A 20920-nucleotide genomic window follows, 5' to 3' on the forward strand; every position below is an offset into this window, starting at 1 on the left:
ATTTAATTTGAAATTAGTTTTTAAACTAACCTTTATATCATGGATCATCTCATGAAATTGTTATGTTTTTACATGGATCTCCCCAGAAAATATGACTGCACCAGACTGAGGGATTATTTTCAGATGGACCTCCAGAAAACTAAGAAGAAGGAGTGACTTTAGCTAACAACACCGAGATAACTGATGGACACATTTTATTCACTTTGGATTTGATGAGAGAAGTTGAATGGGAGTCTATGGAGCCGGAGGCTTTTTGGAGCCGACCTCTAGTGGCACTCGCTGGTATTGCAGCTGAAGACACTTCTGGATCGGAACCATTTTACAGATCTAAAAGCTACAAACACTTTTATATGCAGTCTATGTGTTCAACATATAATCCTGACCTTTGACCTCTGTGTTAAAGGGATGATTGATGTGCTTCATTTTTCTTACTGACACACACGTTGAAACGTTTTCCACCCACCCAGCGCGCAGCTGAGCGCGGCAGCTTTGCGGAGGCCGTCTAAACTCAGACAGATGGTGTCTCTCTCCCTCTGGCTCTGCTCCTTGACTCCCTCTGCCCCCAGGATGAAGGCCAGGCCCTTGGAGCTGCCCGCCATGCGACCCGTCAGCGGCGTGGACAGCACGTCGATCAGGTTCTTCCACACGCCGGTGAGGATGAAGCGGGAGAACACGGCGCCTGGAGAAAAAAACAGGATCAAGGAGTCCTTCGTTTAACGTAACCAGAGAGCACAAGAGTCTCTGTGGCTTCAGTACCTGCTGACAGGAACATCTCTGTTTCATACAAACACACACAAAAAAGGCAACAAAAAAAAAGGCATCTCAGACTCAGCAGTGGTTACCACGGCGATTCTCATCCTTGAAGGTGATGCAGGTGGAACCTGATTAATTTTCTCCACATCCCTCTCTGTCTGCCTCCTTTCTACCCTTTTTATTTTTTTATTTCCTTCATCTCTTACCTGCTGCTCAGCCTAACACATGCTGGTTTGTATATTTGCGGTGCTTTAATATCCTAAAATATGTGTTTCATATCTACCAACACATATTTGTATTCTTGTTTTAGAGGGATGACGTGATTTGATTGACATCTGTGATCAGTTTGAAGTATTATTTCAGGTGCAGTAAATAACAAAAAGATCAAATAGTACCAAAAACATGACTTGTTTGTTGAGGTATTTATAAATAACATACAAAATTAATATCTGAACAAACCAAACTGAGAATAAATAGTTTCAGATTTTTTTTTTTGTGATGTGGACACTGACACTGTTTTGATATCGTAATATGTTGTTCTATCACGAACCAATTAAACCAGAGACATTGTGCATAATAGTTTTTACATAATTCCCCTTTAATTGGACAATAAGAGGGTGTACATTTCAAAATAATTACTTGTTACCTTGTAAGCGATCTTTAAAAAACAAAACAAATGGGATATTTGCACATAAATCAGATTCTCCTGTTCTCAGTGGGATAATTGAGTCCTGTGATTACAAATTACCGTACAGACCTATTTCTAACGGTTTGTATCTGCTTGTTGTGTTTATTTATTCAGTTTAAATTGGACTCTCAACATGATTTAAAAGGAGGAAATGCTCTCAATGATTCCTTTTGATTTTTACCAGCATGCTGCTGCAGAGTTTCTGGATATAATTCACGACATCAAACACTTTTTTAAGGGGAGATTTGGTGATTTTGGTGTCCTGTTACAAGCTGAAGGATAAAAACAACAACCAGAACACTCATCTGTTCATCGTTTCTAGTCTAGATCACACACACAAAAAATCAGTTTGCCTGATTAACACAGCAGCAGTTTCAGGATTAAATGAGTCGAGATGAACTCCTCGGCTCCAAATACACTCGACAGATGAAACTATAAAGATAACTATTGACTGAGAATTAAATATTCAATACTTTCTAAAAAAATTCTTCTGATAGTTGAAAAGAAAAAATAAAGCAAACGACCCATCAGTTAAACTTCATCTGATGCGGTGAATGATTGATATAAGTGGATGATCCGTGACTGACCTGCCATCACTGTGTCGCTGCCAACCTTGTCACAGCTGAGTGGTGATTTGCTCGACGCCCTCCTGATCAGCTGACCTCCGATTGCACTGCTGCCGAGGCCGTCGATGTCTGAGGAGGAGGAGGAACAAATAAAACACAAACACCGAGGTCTGATTCCATCTGTGTAAATATTCATTTGACTCAACACACGAGGATTTGTGTGTAATTTTCTTCATCAAATATTAAAGTGACTGAAGCAGAAAATGATTGTGAGAGCTTTCGATTTGAAAACGCTGATTCTGAAGGACTTGTTGCACACAAATGGCTGTGTGTGTGTGTGTGTGTGTGTGTGTGTGTGTGTGTGTGTGTGTGTGTGTGTGTGTGTGTGTACCTGTGAGCATGGTGATGAGCGGCAGCGTGTGCTCCTCCGGCGAGCCCCAGTACCCGGCCTCGGCCAGCAGGTTGCGCTCCAACACCTGGTGGTACAGCTCCTCGATCCAGGACTGGGACAGAACCACGAGGACGCCGCTGCTCTGGATCAGACGCACAAACTCCTTCTGCACGACAAGAGCGCACACGCACACTTTGTTTTACCTCAGTCGAAGTGTGTTTACCTTTTAGAGAAAACCGAGAAACGTGCAGCATCTTTAAACAAGCCATGTTTCATCACGAGGATCTTTTCAAATTACAGGATTCACCAAAAACATCAGGAGTGAACAGGAGGTAACGGTGACCTTTGACCTTTGACAAACTGTCATCAGTTCATCCTTCAGTCCACGTGATCACTCACGCCCATTCCCTCGAGGCATTTCTGAGATATTGCATTCAAAACAAATGTGACAATAATAACAATATTTTTAGGGCAGTCTGAGATTAATGCTTTCTTGACCATATCAGAAAATACTGAAACTAATTAATTATTCATCTCAAAAAACATAAAATTGCTACAAAATAAATTTTGTCAGCATAAATCTAAGTCAAATATTCAGTAAAAAAAAAAAGTGGACATATTGTCGGGTCTCACCAGGCTGAGGACGGGAGCGAGCGCTCGCCGTCTGTAGTAGTCGCAGCAGCAGAGTTTGAGGTTGAGCAGCAGAGCGGAGTACGACACCAGGTAGAGGCCGTCGGCGTTCATCAGGGACTGACAGCTCAGAGTGTCGCCCGCCTCGAAGCCCGGAGAGTGAATCCCACCTGGAGGGGGGGGGGGGGGGACGACACCACAATGATACGTATCTAGGAAATACAATGTCTGAATGTTCTCAGAGACAAAAAGAGGGACGAGCTTAAGACCCACATGTACTACTCAAGAGCTGTTCCAATATTTTGGAGAAGGAAGAAGCTAGTGGGAAAAATGGGTGAGAGAGAGAGAGAGGATGAGGATGAGGAAGGAAGTGGGGAAAAAAGAAAAGGAGGGAGGAGGAAGAAGAAGAAGAAGAAGAAGAAGAAGGATTAAAAAAACAGCAAGGAGGATAAAACTTGCTGGAGTGAGGATGTCAGAATGAGGAAGTGATGCACTGAGAGAAGAAGAAGTGAAGAAGAGAGAGAAACAGATGGATGAAGGACGCAGGAAACGAGTGTAACGGAGCGGCCAGATGTTTTAATCAAAAACTCACTTCGGGGATTTAAAGTCTCCGCCACATTCATTAAGTCACTTAACCGTGCAGTTTCATTTGATTGGTGATTCTGCTGGGCTGATGTAAAAACTCGCCGGGTTTTTTTTTTTACACTGATGGATTGTGGGTCGTGCCCCGGAGCCCCAAAAAACATTTTATTAAACGTTTCCTGGTTTAAAGTGATGAACTGATTACTCTCCGATTATATTGGAAATCCTTACGCGAGTTGTGATCGACCGTCGACCTAAATATCACAGATCAATAGTGAGAAGTGTTCGTTAAAATGAGGATGAAAGTCTAAAGTGATGTCGACAGAGAAAGAACAAAAACGGGCTGAAAATGAATCTTTGAAATACGATTAATCTCTTGTGTCTGTTCTTTTAATTTTCGAATTACATTTTTTTTATTAGAAAGTGGACATTTAACCAGAGGCTATTTAGAATTTTTCTACAGCCCGCAAAAGGCTGCCTGTGTGGGTAACCTTGGCGACAGGACAGCGTGGTGACAGGGAGGTTGGGGGAAACCCTGTGTGTTAGCGATAGCATTAGCTTTGATTGACAGCAACAGGAAGACACCTGCTGTTCGATCAGTCTGGCTTCATGTTTCAGAAACTCACCTCAGCTTCGCTCACAACGAGCTTCAAGATGTCTCTTTTTGAAGTTAGAGATGAAAAGTAGATTTTTTTTTTTTTTCTTACTTTGCGAGCTGCAACAAGTAATAAACCAGGCAGCAGTCTGGAATATATAATAATCATACCAATAAAGTAAATTAAAAAGGAAAGCACGTGACCAGTTTATTGTATGTAGGAATATATTGATGTTATACAATACGAGTGGTTTGTAGCCATGAGCCGTGTTATATCTGATATATATTTAGAATTGAAAGTAGTTATTACTCCGAGGCGAAGTTAATAATGAAAGAGATGTCCGTATCGTGCATTCATTTTTGTTTTGGTTTTCATGTTTTTTACTATTATTTATATGAATTGGGATGAAAAGAAATGAGGAGAGAAAGATGGTTGAATGACCAGATACAATCTGATGTAGAGCTGCAGTTTTGAAGTCTGGGTTACCACGGCAACCTTCCACTTCATATCGCTGAAGTTCATTCCCATTATAAACAATGGGAGAGTGGTGAGTTTCATCGTCTACAGTTACAGCTTAGAAAGGTTTGAACTTCATTTACTGGATGTCAATTTTAAATTATAAACTTGCAAAATTAGCTTTTATACTTTTTTTGACGTCATTTTTCTGCAGTTATATACATTTACTTATTGATATTGATATTCCTGGAGTTTATCCCCACAGTGTTGTATTTACTCAAGTTTAATAGCAGGAAGAGGCGGCTGCACAGACCTCTCCTCCCTCAGCAAATACACCGTGTTTGTTAAGCGCACGCACACACACACACACACACACACACACACACACACACACACACACACACACACACACACACACACACACACACACACACACACACACACACACACACACACACACACACACACACCGGCCCCCTCCCCGGCTCACCAGCCTGCAGCCCGGAGCAGAAGGTGGAGGAGAAGTTCTGCAGCGACAGGTCCACGTCGGCCGCGGTGGACAGTCCCAGCAGGCGCGGCAGCAGCGCGGCCAGCGATTGGACGAACAGCCGGGCGCTCTCGTGGTCCGCCTCCTGGTTGCGCAGCAGTTTGAGTGACAGGGCGGCGCTGCGCAGGGAGCGGTGACCCGGGCAGTCCCGGGGCGTCTGCTGCTCCTCGTCGGCCAGCGAGACGTTGTCGGAGCCGATGTCGGACACGTCGGAGCGCCCCGAGTCTTTCTCCGCGGCCATGGAGTATTGATCACAGGAGTCGAACTCGGTCCGGGACAAGTCCTGCTCCTCCACACTGCTGGACAGCAGACGCAGGGGATATAATCATATAATATAAGATGTAACTACTCTAATGTTGTTTTATTGTCCTTTTTAATTCATATCCAAGATCTTTGAGGCCGATACGAGTTTGAGATTGTGACTCATTTGAAAAAACACTTCTTCCTGCCTTGATTTAAACACCTGAACTGTACCTGAAGTTGCTCTCGCTGTACCTGGACCCTCCTCCGTGATGCGACCGTGTCCTGGACTCCACAGACAGGAAGTTGGTGATGTCGGGGTAGACGAGGGCGTGACTCCTCTGCACCACATCTGGAGGAACTACACCTCCTCCTCTGTCTCCTCCTCTGTCGCCACCTCCTCCTCCACCTCCTTTTTCTTTCTCCCCTCTCCCCTCTGCCTCCACCGGGCCTCGTCCTCCCTCCTCCCTCTGGCTGCTCGGGTCCGGGCCGAGGCTCGGCTCCCGTTTGGTCGCCTCCTGACTGGCGCAGGACGGCGGCGACGGGATGCACATGTCCTCCCCGCACTCCTCGGGAGTGGTGTGGCCGAGCTCCCCCGCCTCCAGGTCCAGCGTGGTCTGTCCCGTTTCCGTGGTGATGCTGATGCTGATGTCGGGGCTGCGCTCCGTCGTCCCGGCGGCCGCCGCGTTGGAGGAGGACGAGCCGGGCTCCCACGGCGGCTGCTCCGAGGACAGGATGTGTCTCTGCCACCTGAAGTCGGCCTCGTTGATCTCCATGGACTCCCGGGTCGACTCCGGTCCGTCCTTCAGGTCGTCCAGTCGTCGGAGGAGAAGCCGGGCCTGAAAAACAGCTGCTGCGTTACATCTTCCGAAATCTTCCACTTTCCGAGGAGCTTTCAGGTCAATAAAGAGAAACTTCATTCTTCGTGGTTTCTTCGTACCTGATCCGCTTGGATGCCGCGGCCGTGCGACAGTTCGTCCAGCGCGCTGAGAAGAGCACACGCACAGGACACGGAGGAGTAACACGCCTCGATGCCTCCTTTCATACAAGCCTCCGTCATCCCGTCCATCACTCTGCAGCAGAAACACACAAACATAAAAACACATCATACATTAACCGCTTTACAGAAATTCAGTCAAATGTATTCAGAATTAAGTTTATTATAATTAATTATGTAATTACTTTGTGAAACATTGAGAAAATGACTTTGTATTAAATTATTGAGTAAAGAAACACGTTACATGTATTCATACTTAATTAAAAAAAAAACTGCATTTCTGAAAAATGAAACGCGTAAAAATGATTAAGAGTCACAACAAAGGAGCTCCTCACAGCTTGAGCAGGTCCAGGTGGGACTTCCTCTTCGAGAAGGAGCGCTTCCTGGTTTCAGGTTCAGCCATGCAGGGACCGGCCAGGTCGTACAGCCTCTGGGGGCTGCCCAGGATCTGACACACACACACACACACACACACACACACACACACACACACACACACACACACACACACACACACACACACACACACACACACACACACACACACACACACACACACACACATGAAGGTAGAAACTAACAGTGTGCTTTGTGACATGGTGGTAGATACTTGCTCCTCCCACCTCCTTCATGATGCGGATGGCCTCGGTGCGGTGCTGCGGCGGCGGGTACAGCAGGATCCGGTGGTAGAGCGACTGCAGCACCGGTTTCATCGACTCCACGCAGCTCACCAGACGCACCAGCTCCGCCGCGATGTAGCACACCGTCCGCACCACCGGTGCGATCCTGGCGGGGGCGCTGGGGGGGGGGGGGGGGGGGGGGGGGGGGGGGGGGGGGGGGGGGGGGGGGGGGGGGGGGGGGGGGGGGGGGGGGGGGGGGGGGGGGGGGGGGGGGGGGGGGGGGGGGGGGGGGGGGGGGGGGGGGGGGGGGGGGGGGGGGGGGGGGGGGGGGGGGGGGGGGGGGGGGGGGGGGAGGAGCAGCCGGACCCTCGACCCTGATCGGACACCGAGTCCACCTCCTGGCCGAGTCCTGGAGAACGAGAGGAAGACGAGGAGAGACGGGATGATGACATCACAGCTTTTCTTCTCTGGTGGTGTCTCACATTTAGTCGATACTCCTGACATAATAATGAATAATTTTATGAATTATTAAATGAACCCCGCTGTGGTTCTGTACTGAATCCAGTTACCCAGACTGAGTCTCTCTACGATCCGATCTCGGTCCAGCGCTCCGACGTAGCCGTGGTGGGAGGCGATGGTTTTGTCGTTGACAGGATTTCCCATGATGGCCACTAGGGACGGACAGAGCTGCTTCCTGAAGGGGGAGGGACGAATATTATGGGATGTTATGAATGAGAACAGAGTAAATTACAATAAAGGAGAATGGTGTCATTCCTATTTTTGTGCGGTTGCTTTTATTATGGCGCCGGCGTGTCGGATTATAAACGCATTAGAAAGCTTACCAGACGAGGTCGGTGAAGCCTCTGGACAGGTGCATTGTGGGAGGACAGCTGCTGAGCATGGAGAGGATGCACTCCAGGTAGAGCAGCTGCAGGAGCTGGTTATCACTGAGGAGGAGAAAACACACAAATTAGGAATGTTTCTTTTATGCTGTGTTCAATACTCGGATGATCTTTTCTATAATATTTACTTTAGTTTGTTTTCACTATTATGGTCTCGCTAGATTAGCTGCACTAAACTAGAAACACATTAGACTCTTGATTTTACTTGATTGAAGAGGATTATTGATTTCAATTCAATTGAATTCTATTTATACAAGTTATTTCATGGCATTAAACACATTACAAAATATTTTTTACAACATTATACACAGGAACCCAACAATTCAACAATTCACAAGTAAGCCAAGAGGAAAAACTTTTTTTTAACAGGAAAAAACCTCCAACAAAACATCTTTGCTTCAACGTTGAATGAGATCTGTGAAGCTCAACGAATTATCGCCGACGGTAACGAGGCTGTTGTTACCTGTCCACCGACTCCAGCTTATCACAGAAAACCGTCAGCACCGTCACCACGTCTTCACACAGAGCCTGGCTGGTGGGAGAAATATCTACACACACACACACACACACACACACACACACACACACACACACACACACACACACACACACACACACACACACACACACACACACACACACACACACACACACACACACACACACACACACACACGTAACAAGGTGAATTTACGGTTTCCCTCCTCGTTCCTCCGTAATAAACACAATAAATCAACACCTTCGCCGTGACCCTGTTGGGCTCTCCGTCCGTCTCCGTTTATTTGTACGTGACCGTTTATCGTGTCATAAAGACGTCTCTCTCTCTCTCTCTCTCTCTCTCTCTCTCTCTTCCTACCTGCTGACTGGTGATTACAATGATTTTACAGTAACTATAAACCAGCTTGTGCTGCAAACTGAACATGAATGAAAAGTCCGCGGCTACGACAGAGAAAATAAAACCCACAGGGAGGGAAGATGAAAACATATGAAGTCCCTCCTGCAGGTGGCGCCGGAGGAAGGAAGGTTTTTATCATGTGGTTTCTTTTTCAGAACATCCCGTAAGCCTTCCTTCTCATTCTCAGCGGGTCTAAGTTGCACACACACGCTATCACACGCAGGATCATAGAGCCGAGGTTATTAAAGTTATTACAGCCCTCCAGCTGATGCAGAGAGCTGCAGTGGTGACGGTGATGCACCTTTTCTCTGCAGCGGCGGAGCGGTCACCTCGTCTCCATCTGCTCCCTGGAGAGGAACACACACACAGGAAGTGACTTTTTGGGTTTCAACACAAAGGTCTGCACACCTGTGTGTGTGTGTGTGTGTGTGTGTGTGTGTGTGTGTGTGTGTGTGTGTGTGTGTGTGTGTGTGTGTGTGTGTGTGTGTGTGTTTTCTGCGTGACCTCTTGTCGGTGTCGTAGCTGCAGCGTCAGGTCTCCCAGTATCTGGCTCAGAGTCGCTCGGACCGCCGTGTTGATGCTGCGCTGGTGGCAGCTGGACACGTAGGTCCCGATGCACACCTGAACACACACACACGCACACACACACACACACACACACACAGTTACAACTGTCAGTGTGTGATCTGTCTTCAGCGTCGAGTCACACGCAGACAGAGAAGTCGTGACACACGGTCCCAAGAAAGCAGGCAGCAGCCAGACGCTGAGCTGTCGGGGGAGATTTATGGGAGGTTTCCATGGCGTCACGGGTTGTCATGGTAACCGGATGAAGTAGATACATAGGGTGGGGGTGATGGGATTTGGGGGGCACACGGGAGGATGCATTGTCAGTGTATCAGGAAATGATGAGGCCGTTGGGAAGATTAGCATTTTCCACAGATGTAGACCGTTATCCAAGTTAAAAAATTACAAATAAAAACTCTACGTGACTAAAATTACAACATATTAGCTGAACATCCAACCATGAACTTCTGTGACCTCTGACCTTTCTGTAAACGTCAGCAAAAACGTCACAACTCATAAACTCGAGGCATGTAGAAACATTTTGACATGGTGAATACCACAAGAGGGCGCCGCTCATACGGACTGGTCTCCTGCACACATACGAACACATTTGAACACAGCAAGTGACTGGACAGCGCCCCCTTGTGGCGAACATCTGTTTAATAATTGAATTACGTGTAAAGTGTAAAAAGCTTCAGCCTGGCAGCAGAAATCCAGCAGAGAACTGGAATTTTTTTTTGGACCAAGAAAGTGATTTCTTTTTTTTTGGTCTAATTTCTGACAAAACTGATGTCATATTTTTTTTTTTTTTAAAGGCTGACAAAAGGGTTTGATTTATTCAGTCTTCAGCGTCAGTAGTTGAAGAGCGAAAACCTTTTCAGGCACCTGATGATCACATTAGAGATGACGCTGCCAGTCGCTGCATTAAGGAGCTTCCCTGATGTTACTGATAATGGACGGCTGCTGACAACCTTCTCCAGCCACGCTGAGTTATGACTCAACACAAAGAGAAAAGACATGCGCGCGCACACACACACACACACACACACACACACACACACACACACACACACACACACACACACACACACACACACACACACACACACACACACACACACACACACCAGATGGCCGTTAACACACCGTATTCACCAGGTTTTTATGAGCTGTTAATAGACATCAGACATCAGACGTGTTACACATCTGGAAAATAACACGGGAATTTAGACTTCCATGTTTGCGTTTGGAGATAATGTGCAGCGGGGTCTGAACATTAATGAGTACGATGACATTTTCAGGATTACAGCGTGCAAATGTGTCGAGAGGTCAAAAGAAAAACCGGCTCGCAGAATATAATTTTACAGACAAGCCAATAAAATGTCCTGTTTTTTTTATTGGCTTGTTTTATGGAAAATTTCTTCATCTCAAATGTCCCTCCTCTTTGTTTGTGTATTCTAAAATCATTTGATCTTGATGCCCTTGTGTGTTTTTCTGTGTGTGTGTGTGTGTGTGTGTGTGTGTGTGTGTGTGTGTGTGTGTGTGTGTGTGTGTGTGTGTGTGTGTGTGATGTGTGATGTGTGTGATGCGTGTGATGCGTGTGTGTCTGTCACTTGTCTGAATAATTGATGGATTACGGCATGAGACAAAGCCTTCTGGTGAACAGGGACGGAAAAAAAGCTTCTCCTCTTAAAAATAGACCGAGCCCACGCTGCACTTGCCACGCTAACACTTCACTTTCTGATAAAAGGAGTGATGTAATCTTTCACCGGGACGGTCTGAGACGGGCCGATCGATAAGGTGACCGTGAAAAAAAAAAAAAAAATCAATGTCTCCATTTTAGCTTTGTCATGAGGTCAAAGTTAAGACCTGCTGAAAAAATTCAGTTCAGATTCTGTCCGTCACCATCTTTACTAGTTCGGAGCGGTTTGGAGCAGGAAGTGAAAATATTTGGACAAACTGGGGGAGGAGCCAGCTGGTGGATCTGAATGATCTGATTGGAAACCCAATGACACTACATCCCGGCCAGCGATAGCTGTAACCTGACTGCACCACAGGCCTGTCAATCAAACAGACACGCCCCCAAAAACAGGTCTTCTTGAATCTTCTTTTCTAATGAATGAGGGATTATTTTCAGATGGACCTCCAGAAAACTAATAAGAAGGAGTGACTTTAGCTAACAACACCGAGAGAACTGATGGACACATTTTATTCACTTTGGATTTGATGAGAGAAGTTGAATGGGAGTCTATGGAGCCGGAGGCTTTTTGGAGCCGACCTCTAGTGGCACTCGCTGGTACTGCAACTGAAGACACTTCTGGATCAGAACCATTTTACAGATCCAGAAGCTATGAACACTTTTATATTCAGTCAGTGAACACAACATGCTCCTGACAGCAGAACCGTCTCGGGCCGTTCTACCTCAGCTATCCGCAGGATGGAGTCTCCATTGATGTCAAAGTTTGGTGAGTAGGTGATACACAGCAGGACCTGCACACAGGACAGAGACAACATCTTAATGAGGAGGAATTCATTCTATGAATAATCTATTGTTCTTTATGAAAATATGGGAAAATATTCTTATACAACTTAATAATAAGCACTGAAGTTTGTGAGATCTGTCAGCTAGAAAATTAAAGGAAACTATCAAAGTAAAAGAGTTTATTATAGGTCGACTTCACTGTACAACATGGTGCATGAAAATAAAAGTACAAATCAGCTCAGATCTACTGATGCGATTCTGAGTCCAGATATTTAAAGAGCTCAGTTCAGGATCTGGAGCCAAAACCTGCATGTTGGGACGTCCGCAGCTCTTACCTTCATGACCTCCACCTGCAGGTCTTCATGGAGAGACGGGGTGACTCTGATTGCCTCCAACATCTGGCTGAGTAGCTGTTTCTCCAGCAGCTCCACCTCCACACCAACTCCGCCCACAAACCTGTCCTCACACAGGAGCTTCTGAGAGGAGAGAGGAACCGAGTATTCATTTCTACTCTCCGCTTTCATATGCGTCAATCAGAACCAGAAACTTTCAGAATAAAAGAAATACACATTTTATAAATATAATAAATACATTTAATATTCATATTTTCTAACAGTTCTGTTGTATTTTCCAGCACCTGCATGCCAGTGAGTGCAGTCTGTCCCAGTTTGGTGTTCTTGGACTCCAGAGCCATCTGTAGCGGCAGCAGGCAGCGCTCTCTGGAAGCACATGAACAAAAACACAAAATAAAGTTCAAACTTGCAGTACAATAGTTGCTGTGTGATCATTTTCAGTGAACTTAGATCTGACTGCAGAGACAAACAATTACTCTCCTTTGAATTATACATTCAGCTGATGAATACAACCAAGGAATACATATTTGGAAGCCAAATTTAAAAAAAAAATTAAAATGTGAAATCAGATTTATTTTAAAAACACAGGTGGGACTGTAGCTGTAGATTTTTTGGAGCAGGAAGTGACCATATTTGGACGAGCTGGGGGAGGAGCCAGCGGTGGATCTCACTGATCTGATTGGAAACCTGACGATACTACTTCCCGCCCACCGACATTGACTGCACCACAGGCCTGTCAATCAAACAGACACGCCCCCAAAAACAGGTCTTCTTGAATCTTCTTTTCTAATGAATGAGGGATTATTTTCAGATGGACCTCCAGAAAACTAAGAAGAAGGAGTGACTTTAGCTAACAACACCGAGAGAACTGATGGACACATTTTATTCACTTTGGATTTGATGAGAGAAGTTGAATGGGAGTCTATGGAGCCGGAGGCTTTTTGGAGCCGACCTCTAGTGGCACTCGCTGGTATTGCAGCTGAAGACACTTCTGGATCGGAACCATTTTACAGACCTGAAGCTACGAACTCTTTTATATCCAGTCTGTGGTTCTATCCTGTGCCCAGCTTTGTTTTTTCAATAGTATTTACTTTAAATTTGAGACCATTTTTTATTATATTTATTCAAATTGAGGGAATTTTTTGTAATCATTCCTTTGCTCAATAAACTAACCACTAGTTTGACACTGGGTTTGTTATGTAACCCGATGACTGTGTTTGAACCACAAAGCCAAAGTTTTTCCCCATTTCTTCCCTCCTCAGTCTCGCTGCGTCCTCTCCGTGCTCTCCACCTCCCTCTCCTTATCTGTGCTCGGCTGAGTCTTCATCTCTGCTGCTGACATTCGCTCACCGGGTTGCAGCTCTGCGCTCTCTGGCTGCTCTGAGCTGTCACAACTGCGCTGTTTCAAACGGGCTGCAGGGAGTCGCGGTTGGCACAATATAGATTCCCAATATTTCCAATCCATTCGGAGTTTGTTTATGAGCAACAAATAAGGAGCAGACAACGAGGGAGACGCCACATCCGGCTCGAAATCAGAGCTGCAAAACAGCAAATTCAAAGCTTCTGAAACTACTTCATGACGGAATGAATAAATAAACTCCTCTCTGAGATAATTATGTACTTCTTCAATCAAAACTATCATTATTCTGTTAACGGAGGCCGACCCATCCTTCAGAGATGAGTGCTGCTTCGGTGTTTTGGCGTCAGTGTGAGAGAGTAGGTGTCGTCATCGTTCGAGTGGCCGAGAGAACAGTTCGTGATGAGAGGCTTGAAATTGTGGAGACGGAGAAGAGCATTGAGAATCCTCATTATAAAGACATTATCATCAATATTTCATCTAATAACCTCTAATAAAATAACAGAGGTTAGCGGATTAATAATTCATGGCGTGTTTGAGCATCCAAAATTGGCCGGCAGTTCTACGTTCACTTCACAGTTCACATGTTGTACATTCAAACTGCAGCACATGCAGGAATCCTGCAGTTCATACTGCTGCAGCTCAATTACAAACTGTGTCTTGATTTCCTTTGAGGAAGACTGGCACACGATCAATAACCCGTTTCTTTTCTGTTCTACTCTCATTTCTATTCCATGAGTCTGCAGGTTTATTTACTTCAAACCAGACAAGCTGTTTTACTTTGAAAATCCAACCAAATGAAAATAGTGACCCTCATGTGACTCTTACATGATGGAGGTCTGAATGCAGATGAGTCGCCGCAGATCCGACACGTTCACAGCAGAATTATTTATCACCGAATCGGTGCCGTTAAACTTACCGAAGCTGCGAAGGGGAAATCTTGGCGGCTCCATTCTGAGACTGGAGAGTTTCTGTAGTTCAAGGAACAAAGAAAAGAAACAGTGTGAATAAAAACACCCGACAGATGACCTGAATTATATTAAATTAAAGGAGCAATGACACCAACACCATCCTGTCCTCCTCTACAGCGGCTGTAAAACATGTGAAAGTCTTTCTCCAGAAACAGTTTTTTGGTTTGTCCCTTCTGAGCTCTGGAGAAGAGACCTGCTCCCTCCATTTACAATACTCAATCTAAGGCGACGAAAAACACAACAATTCTTAGTTTCAGGTGATCATAAACTCATAAAAACCTAATTCTGAATATTATATTCCATTTCTGCCATTCGGTCCTCCTAAATCCTACGCACTGGACCTTTAAACTAAAAAAAACAAAACATGAATTCAAAGCGGTGAAGTCTTCTGTTTGTTGAGCTCAGAAAGACCAGAGAAGAAACGTGAGCTTTTTTTTTAATTATTATTATTATTCTAAGAATAATCTGGTTCAGATTGATCTGCAGCTGGAAATAGTTCCAGAAAAACACACTAGTTCCTCCTGTTTGAGTCACACTTGATTATAACCAACAAGTAGACAATCTGCATACTCATAATGAAGGACGGGAACTAGAAGCGTGCAGAATAAATGCGGCTTTAAGCTCTACAAAAGTTAAATATCGAACATCCCTGTGATCACATGTTAGAAGTGATGCTGTGCAGCGTTTGCAGTGAAAACAGGATCCTCATTTCACCTACATACTTAAAAACAAAAAGCACAAACATTTGTCCTGGCAGAGATCTGAAACATGAGACATATTTGAAACATGACATAAATCTCCTGAGCTCTGCAGCGGATATCATGCTACACGTGTTTCCAGGTTTAGTGCAGAACTGCCTCGTCCTTGTGTGTGGCATCCTTTGCATGCAGAGATCATTACAAGCTGCACACTAATTGATATTATGGGCGTGTTTCAATACATTTGAAGGTAAGTGTGATATTCTCTATGTCTCCTGAAATTAAACACACTTTACCTGTTGTTCTTGTGTCTGCAGGTACATTCATGGTTTGCCGTTGTTCCCCTTTTGTGTAAACATGCCCTTGGACACGGTGCATTAATACAGAGTGTGTGTGTGTGTGTGTGTGTGTGTGTGTGTGTGTGTGTGTGTGTGTGTGTGTGTGTGTGTGTGTGTGTGTGTGTGTGTGTGTGTGTGTGTGTGTGTGTGTGTGTTCTCCAGCCATCAGCACAACCTGAACCCATTGTTCACCTGTTGTTTCCGCTGCCATCCTAAAGGTCAGACCGGCCCATCATGACTATTAATACCAAACAGAGTCTCCGGTGCTGACGTCAGTGGAAAACGTTGGGTTTTTTTCAGCTTCTTTAAATTGAATTTCTTTTTTTCCAGGCTTGTTTCTGTTCAGCTCAGCGTTGCGGGATGCGAGTGCAGAAGAACCGGTGGAGGAAGCACTGAACTGTGCAGACTGGCAGTAATGAGAAGGTTTTTTTTGTTTGCAAACCGCTTCTGGCTGAAAAGGTTCTTAATGGTTTTCATGTATGTTCATGTCAACAAAAAAACCTGCAGCCTTTGGATTCTTCTGTTAGCATGAAATCACTTCCTGTTTCTACACTGTAAACACTCTAAAATGCACAAACAATACGAGTGATGTCATCAAATGGCTGCTATTATCACAGCCACTTTACATTACACAAGGAACATTATTAGATTACACAAATAGACCCGTACAGAACAGCAGGTCTCTGTAGTACAGGAGTGACATCTGTGTGAAGTATCTACAGGTTACTGAGAATAAAAGTCGGTGGCATTAAGCTGCAAACTTTACAAGCTCCTTCTTGTTAGATGAAATATAATTATGAGTTGTGTTGTGTTTTTAATGCTTTAAAGTTGTTTTTTTTTTAAGGTTTATTTATGACCATGAATGAATTATGAAACGGAGGATTAATGAATGTTCTGAGGTCTTTTTCCACAATAAACATGCGGCCTTTCTGAACAGAGATGGGTTTTTTTTCTGTTTGACAACGTTGGAAACTTTGAATTTATGACATTTGTAGTCTAAAAAAAAGTATTGTTGTTTGAAAGAAATGAAGATATGAGGTCAGGTTGAAGTTTACAATTTGTGTAATTAATTAAACACACACACACACACACACACACACACACACACACACACACACACACACCTTAACTCATGATAAACACTGCAGGTGGAGGCCCCGGGGATTAACTGTAGCAGGTGATCTGTTTCCTAAAGACTACCAGGTGAACACAGTCCCAGATTATCCCCCCTCACCCCCCCCCCCCACACACCCACACACACACACCGGCCGCCTCCCCATCACCATCTCCATCCCATCCCTGCCTGCCCCCCCCCCTCCTCCTCCCCCTCCTCCAGCCGGAGAGACCCGGGGGGGCTGTCGTGCACTCACCGCAGGCGTAGACGCAGGCGTCGCGGATTCCTTTGTGCCGGTGTCCGGACGCGTCTTTCTGCAGCTTTCGCAGGATTTCTTCCATGCTGGAACAAACAGCCGACGGGGTGGGAGGGGGGGTGGGGGGCACAGTCGTGCTGGGTGTCTCCGTGGACGTGTGTGTGTGTGTGTGTGTGTGTGTGTGTGTGTGTGTGTGTGTGTGTGTGTAGGGGGCGGGGGTTCGTCTGCGGGATCTTTTAAGGGTGCCGTGACAGTGACAGCATCCCTGAACCCCCCCGACGAAGACGATGATTCATTCCCGGCGTCCAGCCGGTGATGTCAGGCCAAGCCGTCGATCCTCTGGACGGTGGAAGGAGGAAGCGGCTCCAGCGATGATCTCCTCACCGATAATCTCCAGCTGTCCTCCGTCCTGCGGCACAAAACCTTCAGGAATAACAATACAAATTAAAAAACGCCCTTCGCTCATCTCCGTCCGTCACTTATTCCTCAGAAATAAGCTGTTTGGAGATCCGCTCCAGCTGATCCGTGTGTTCCTCGCGGCTGCCAGATCCGGCTCCTGTTATCCCCCCCACCGCCTCCACGAGCTGCACGGACAGAGAGGGGGGTTTCTCTCCGGACCTGGCAACGCAGTATTTACACCGCGTCTCCGTGGGGAAGCTCGAAAGTGCGGCGGGGGCGATGGAGGAGGACTTCCGGTGTGAGCGGGGCGGCAGGTGGAGGGAGGAAGCTCACACACAGCGGATGAAAGCCTTCACAATAAAAGCGCCATTATTATTTAAACATTTTTTAGAGTGAAATTTACATCTCTGCCCTTTTAACTCCTGTGGTACAATTTCAAGTGTTACCTTTATGACTCAATACATGAATAAATGAAGTTATTAATTAATTTATTCTGATGTTAATATCCCTATCTGCATCATAAAAACATAAAGCAGAACAAAAAGCATAAAGGCTGAGCTAACATGTATGACATGTTTGGTGTATTTGCCGGTTAAAATGCTAAACAGCATACCAAGTGCGTCTGGATGCTGCACTGTAACATTTGCCATTTTATTTTTGTGATAATCTCAAAGACTGATAGGACAGTTTATTTTGCAGATATGCTGTCTGACTGAAATGTTGTAAAGCCGAACCATCTCAAACCTGCTTGAATTAAATCAATAATCTGACCCTGAACCTACCAAATCAGGTCAAGCCTGACGGTTCAGGTTGTGAATTACAAAATTTGCTTGTTCGGCCGTTTACAAATGGGAATCCAAACGTTCGTACTGCAGACGGCGCATTAGACCTAAAACTTTCCCTTTTGTTACAGCTCACAGTTCGTGCTGTTTCAGGTAACCCCGACTCAGCGTTGCTGCTTTAAGCCTCGGCCGGGGGATCTTCCACGACTCCTCTCTCTTTCACTTTCCATGCAATATGTCCCCTGTGCATCTCATTATCTTTATGCCTCCTCCCTCCCCTCGTATTATTTATTGTCTGCTGTAAGGACTTTATGTTGAGGGCCCTGAGATGACTTGTGTTTGTAATTTGCCGCCATATGATTAAAACAGAGTTGAACTGAATTAGGCTAATGAGTTTTAAGTGAGCAGGGATTTCTCATTTTGTTTAATGCCCGTTGCTTCGACTCATCTCTCCTTACGTTTGTGTATGTGTTTATTTATTTGCTTATTTACATGATGTATGAGGTAATGTCCATGTACAGCAGGGAGGTGATCACTCAAGACACTTGTGGAGATGCACGATAAGACCAAATGTGAATAGCCTTTTTAAATGGTTGTCAATCTGACTCGGTGTGTCTGTTATCGATCTGGATGTACTACACTCTTCAACAAATTATAACTTCATACTTTTAAGTGTTTTTATTGCCACGTAATGCTCCCTATTTACTTGCCAGAAAGTTCAATTAATCCAAATTTCCAATAAGGAAAAAAAAATCCAATTCTACGGCAACAAAAACACGACCTTCACAAATACAACTTAATGCACTTGTTAAACAACGTTAGTTGTGCAAGTTGGAGGGAGACGATTGATATTCACTCATTTATGCATGCGGTCATTGGCTTGACCCGCCTGTTCCTGTTAGGATCATGGAACAATAAAAGAATGAGGCAACAAAAGGAAGATAAGATCATAAAACTAATGCAGCGGTCACAAACGGCAGGTGAAAAACAGGTATTAAAAGGTCGTCGCATTAAAACTCGGCAGGTCAGAGAAACAGCGCGTAACAAAAAACGCCTGCGAAGAGACGAGTGATGAACATGATTGGAAGGCTGGCAGCTTTTTTTACTCGTGCCATTGTTCAACCGTGACTTTAATTATGAAATGAATGAGATTCTTTCATAGACAACAATGAGGGACGCCGCTCGGTTATGGAAGTGTTGAAGAGCAAAGCTTTAGATAAATATGATTTATACTTTCCCCAGATTAAAAAATTAAAAAAGAAAACCGAGCTAAAGGCAAAAATGTTTAAAGGGTTTTATTGCTCTTTGGCTGAACTTAGTTACAAATAAAATGTCTGAATCAGCCTTGTGAACATTTAATATTCTCTAAAAAAATTTTTAATTAACCTCCATATCAGAGGTCATGAACCTATTCTAGAATCGCTGACAACATTAAAACGTATAACATCAGGATAGCGCTATGGGTCAGGACCAAAATTACACCAAACTGGGGGATTGGTGACCTGCGTCTAATTCACTAATTCATCACGTTGCTCAAAAACATAATAATATATTTCTTGTCAAAAATTCCCCTGGCGTGAGCAGTTTCAGGTGCTTTGACAGCAAGTTGAGTTCGGTGCTGTGGCTTTTTTAATATCTCAAGATCCATAAAAAAAAAAGCTGATAATTATTCTTATACTTATAGAACAGAATTTCCAACATGGTGTCCAATCAGCAGGAACGTTGACCTCAGGATCAGCTGGTGTCGATCTGTAGTTTTGGGTATTTTCTGCTTGTTGCTGCTGCAGTGGATTAAAATAGACTTTTAAAGTTGGACATCTTTTGAAGCTGCTCCTCCTCAATCCTTTTAATCCAAATTTAACTGTTTAAGAAAACTAGTGATCTAGATGGAGGCAAAGGGGGATTTTTTTTTTTAATGTTGCCTTATTGTGCAAAAACTTCCAACTTGATCACATCAAAGTGAAATTGGGCCGCTGGCAACCACATGATGAACTCTGCAGGGCTTTGAGAATCACAGCTTTTAAATGAATCCTCATTCAAATTAAATTCTGTGGATAAATATTGCAAATTGTAGTTTGTAAAAAAACCTGGAAACTTTAAATAGTTTAAATAAACACTAGACACTATATGCCCACTTGGGGGCGGTAGTATACAAGGCCACATGGAGTTATTTGATCATAACTGGATTTAGATTAGAGAATGATGAAAGGCTTCGGAAGCAGTTTGGGTTCCTGTTGTCAACTCCAGCAACATAAATCTCAAGTTTTAGAAGTGAGATGAAAGTAAACTGCAGCTCTGAGTATTTAATGCCTTCGCCTGAACTCTAAACATAAACGGGATTGGGGGGAGGGGGGGGGGGACTGACCTTGATTACACAAGGACCAATGAATCTCTGAAATGAAACCTGTCCTCCTGAAAAAAAGTGTCTCAAACGTCCTGTGTCTTTTCCCATAAAGTGGAGTTATCAAAGTCGATCCTGCAGTCTATCTAAGACTCTGATGTTAAAATATATAAACATTTTCTTCTATGGATTATTTAGTAGCATTTTTTTTTTTTTTTTTACCTGGGGACGACCCACTCGTTCACCTCATCATTTACTCTTCATTCACAATCTAAGTAACGTCATCTTTTTTATTTTTTTCTCGCTCCAGTATATATGTGTGTGTTTTGGGGTGAGTTTAACAACAAAGGCGATGCAGACATTTGAAACCGGCGGAGCTTTTCATTCTGGGCAATTACGCAC

At 44.6% G+C, this 20920-nt stretch overlaps 1 protein-coding gene across 7 annotated transcripts in view; it reads right to left on the reverse strand.

Moving 5' to 3' along the window:
* arfgef3 (ARFGEF family member 3) overlaps positions 1-17660 on the reverse strand; it is a 37592-nt gene extending 19932 nt beyond the window's left edge. For 2 of the 7 annotated variants that reach the window (XM_069709353.1, XM_069709351.1), the window contains exons 1-20: positions 16997-17659; positions 14539-14590; positions 12547-12628; positions 12245-12385; positions 11849-11917; positions 9368-9484; positions 9165-9210; positions 8432-8516; positions 7909-8013; positions 7636-7760; positions 7417-7475; positions 7070-7246; positions 6782-6894; positions 6390-6522; positions 5684-6288; positions 5153-5505; positions 3032-3198; positions 2399-2564; positions 2029-2136; positions 464-679 (exon numbers count right to left, since the gene is read on the reverse strand). In XM_069709353.1, the coding sequence (XP_069565454.1) occupies positions 464-679; positions 2029-2136; positions 2399-2564; positions 3032-3198; positions 5153-5505; positions 5684-6288; positions 6390-6522; positions 6782-6894; positions 7070-7246; positions 7417-7475; positions 7636-7760; positions 7909-8013; positions 8432-8516; positions 9165-9210; positions 9368-9484; positions 11849-11917; positions 12245-12385; positions 12547-12628; positions 14539-14590; positions 16997-17081 (3004 nt within the window). In that variant the 5' untranslated portion in view covers positions 17082-17659. Of the gene's footprint in view, positions 1-463; positions 680-2028; positions 2137-2398; positions 2565-3031; positions 3199-5152; positions 5509-5683; positions 6289-6389; positions 6523-6781; positions 6895-7069; positions 7247-7416; positions 7476-7635; positions 7761-7908; positions 8014-8431; positions 8517-9164; positions 9211-9367; positions 9485-11848; positions 11918-12244; positions 12386-12546; positions 12629-14538; positions 14591-16996 lie in introns of all 7 variants that reach the window. The other 5 variants (XM_069709352.1, XM_069709350.1, XM_069709355.1 and 2 more) reach the window with 4 other exon arrangements.
* Positions 17661-20920: the final 3260 nt, after the last annotated feature.

Source organism: Brachyistius frenatus, unplaced genomic scaffold (assembly GCF_029030835.1).
Source record: "Brachyistius frenatus isolate BFR_SWC_R1_liver_20210118 unplaced genomic scaffold, ASM2903083v1 Contig_82, whole genome shotgun sequence".
Classification (NCBI taxonomy): domain Eukaryota; kingdom Metazoa; phylum Chordata; class Actinopteri; family Embiotocidae; genus Brachyistius; species Brachyistius frenatus.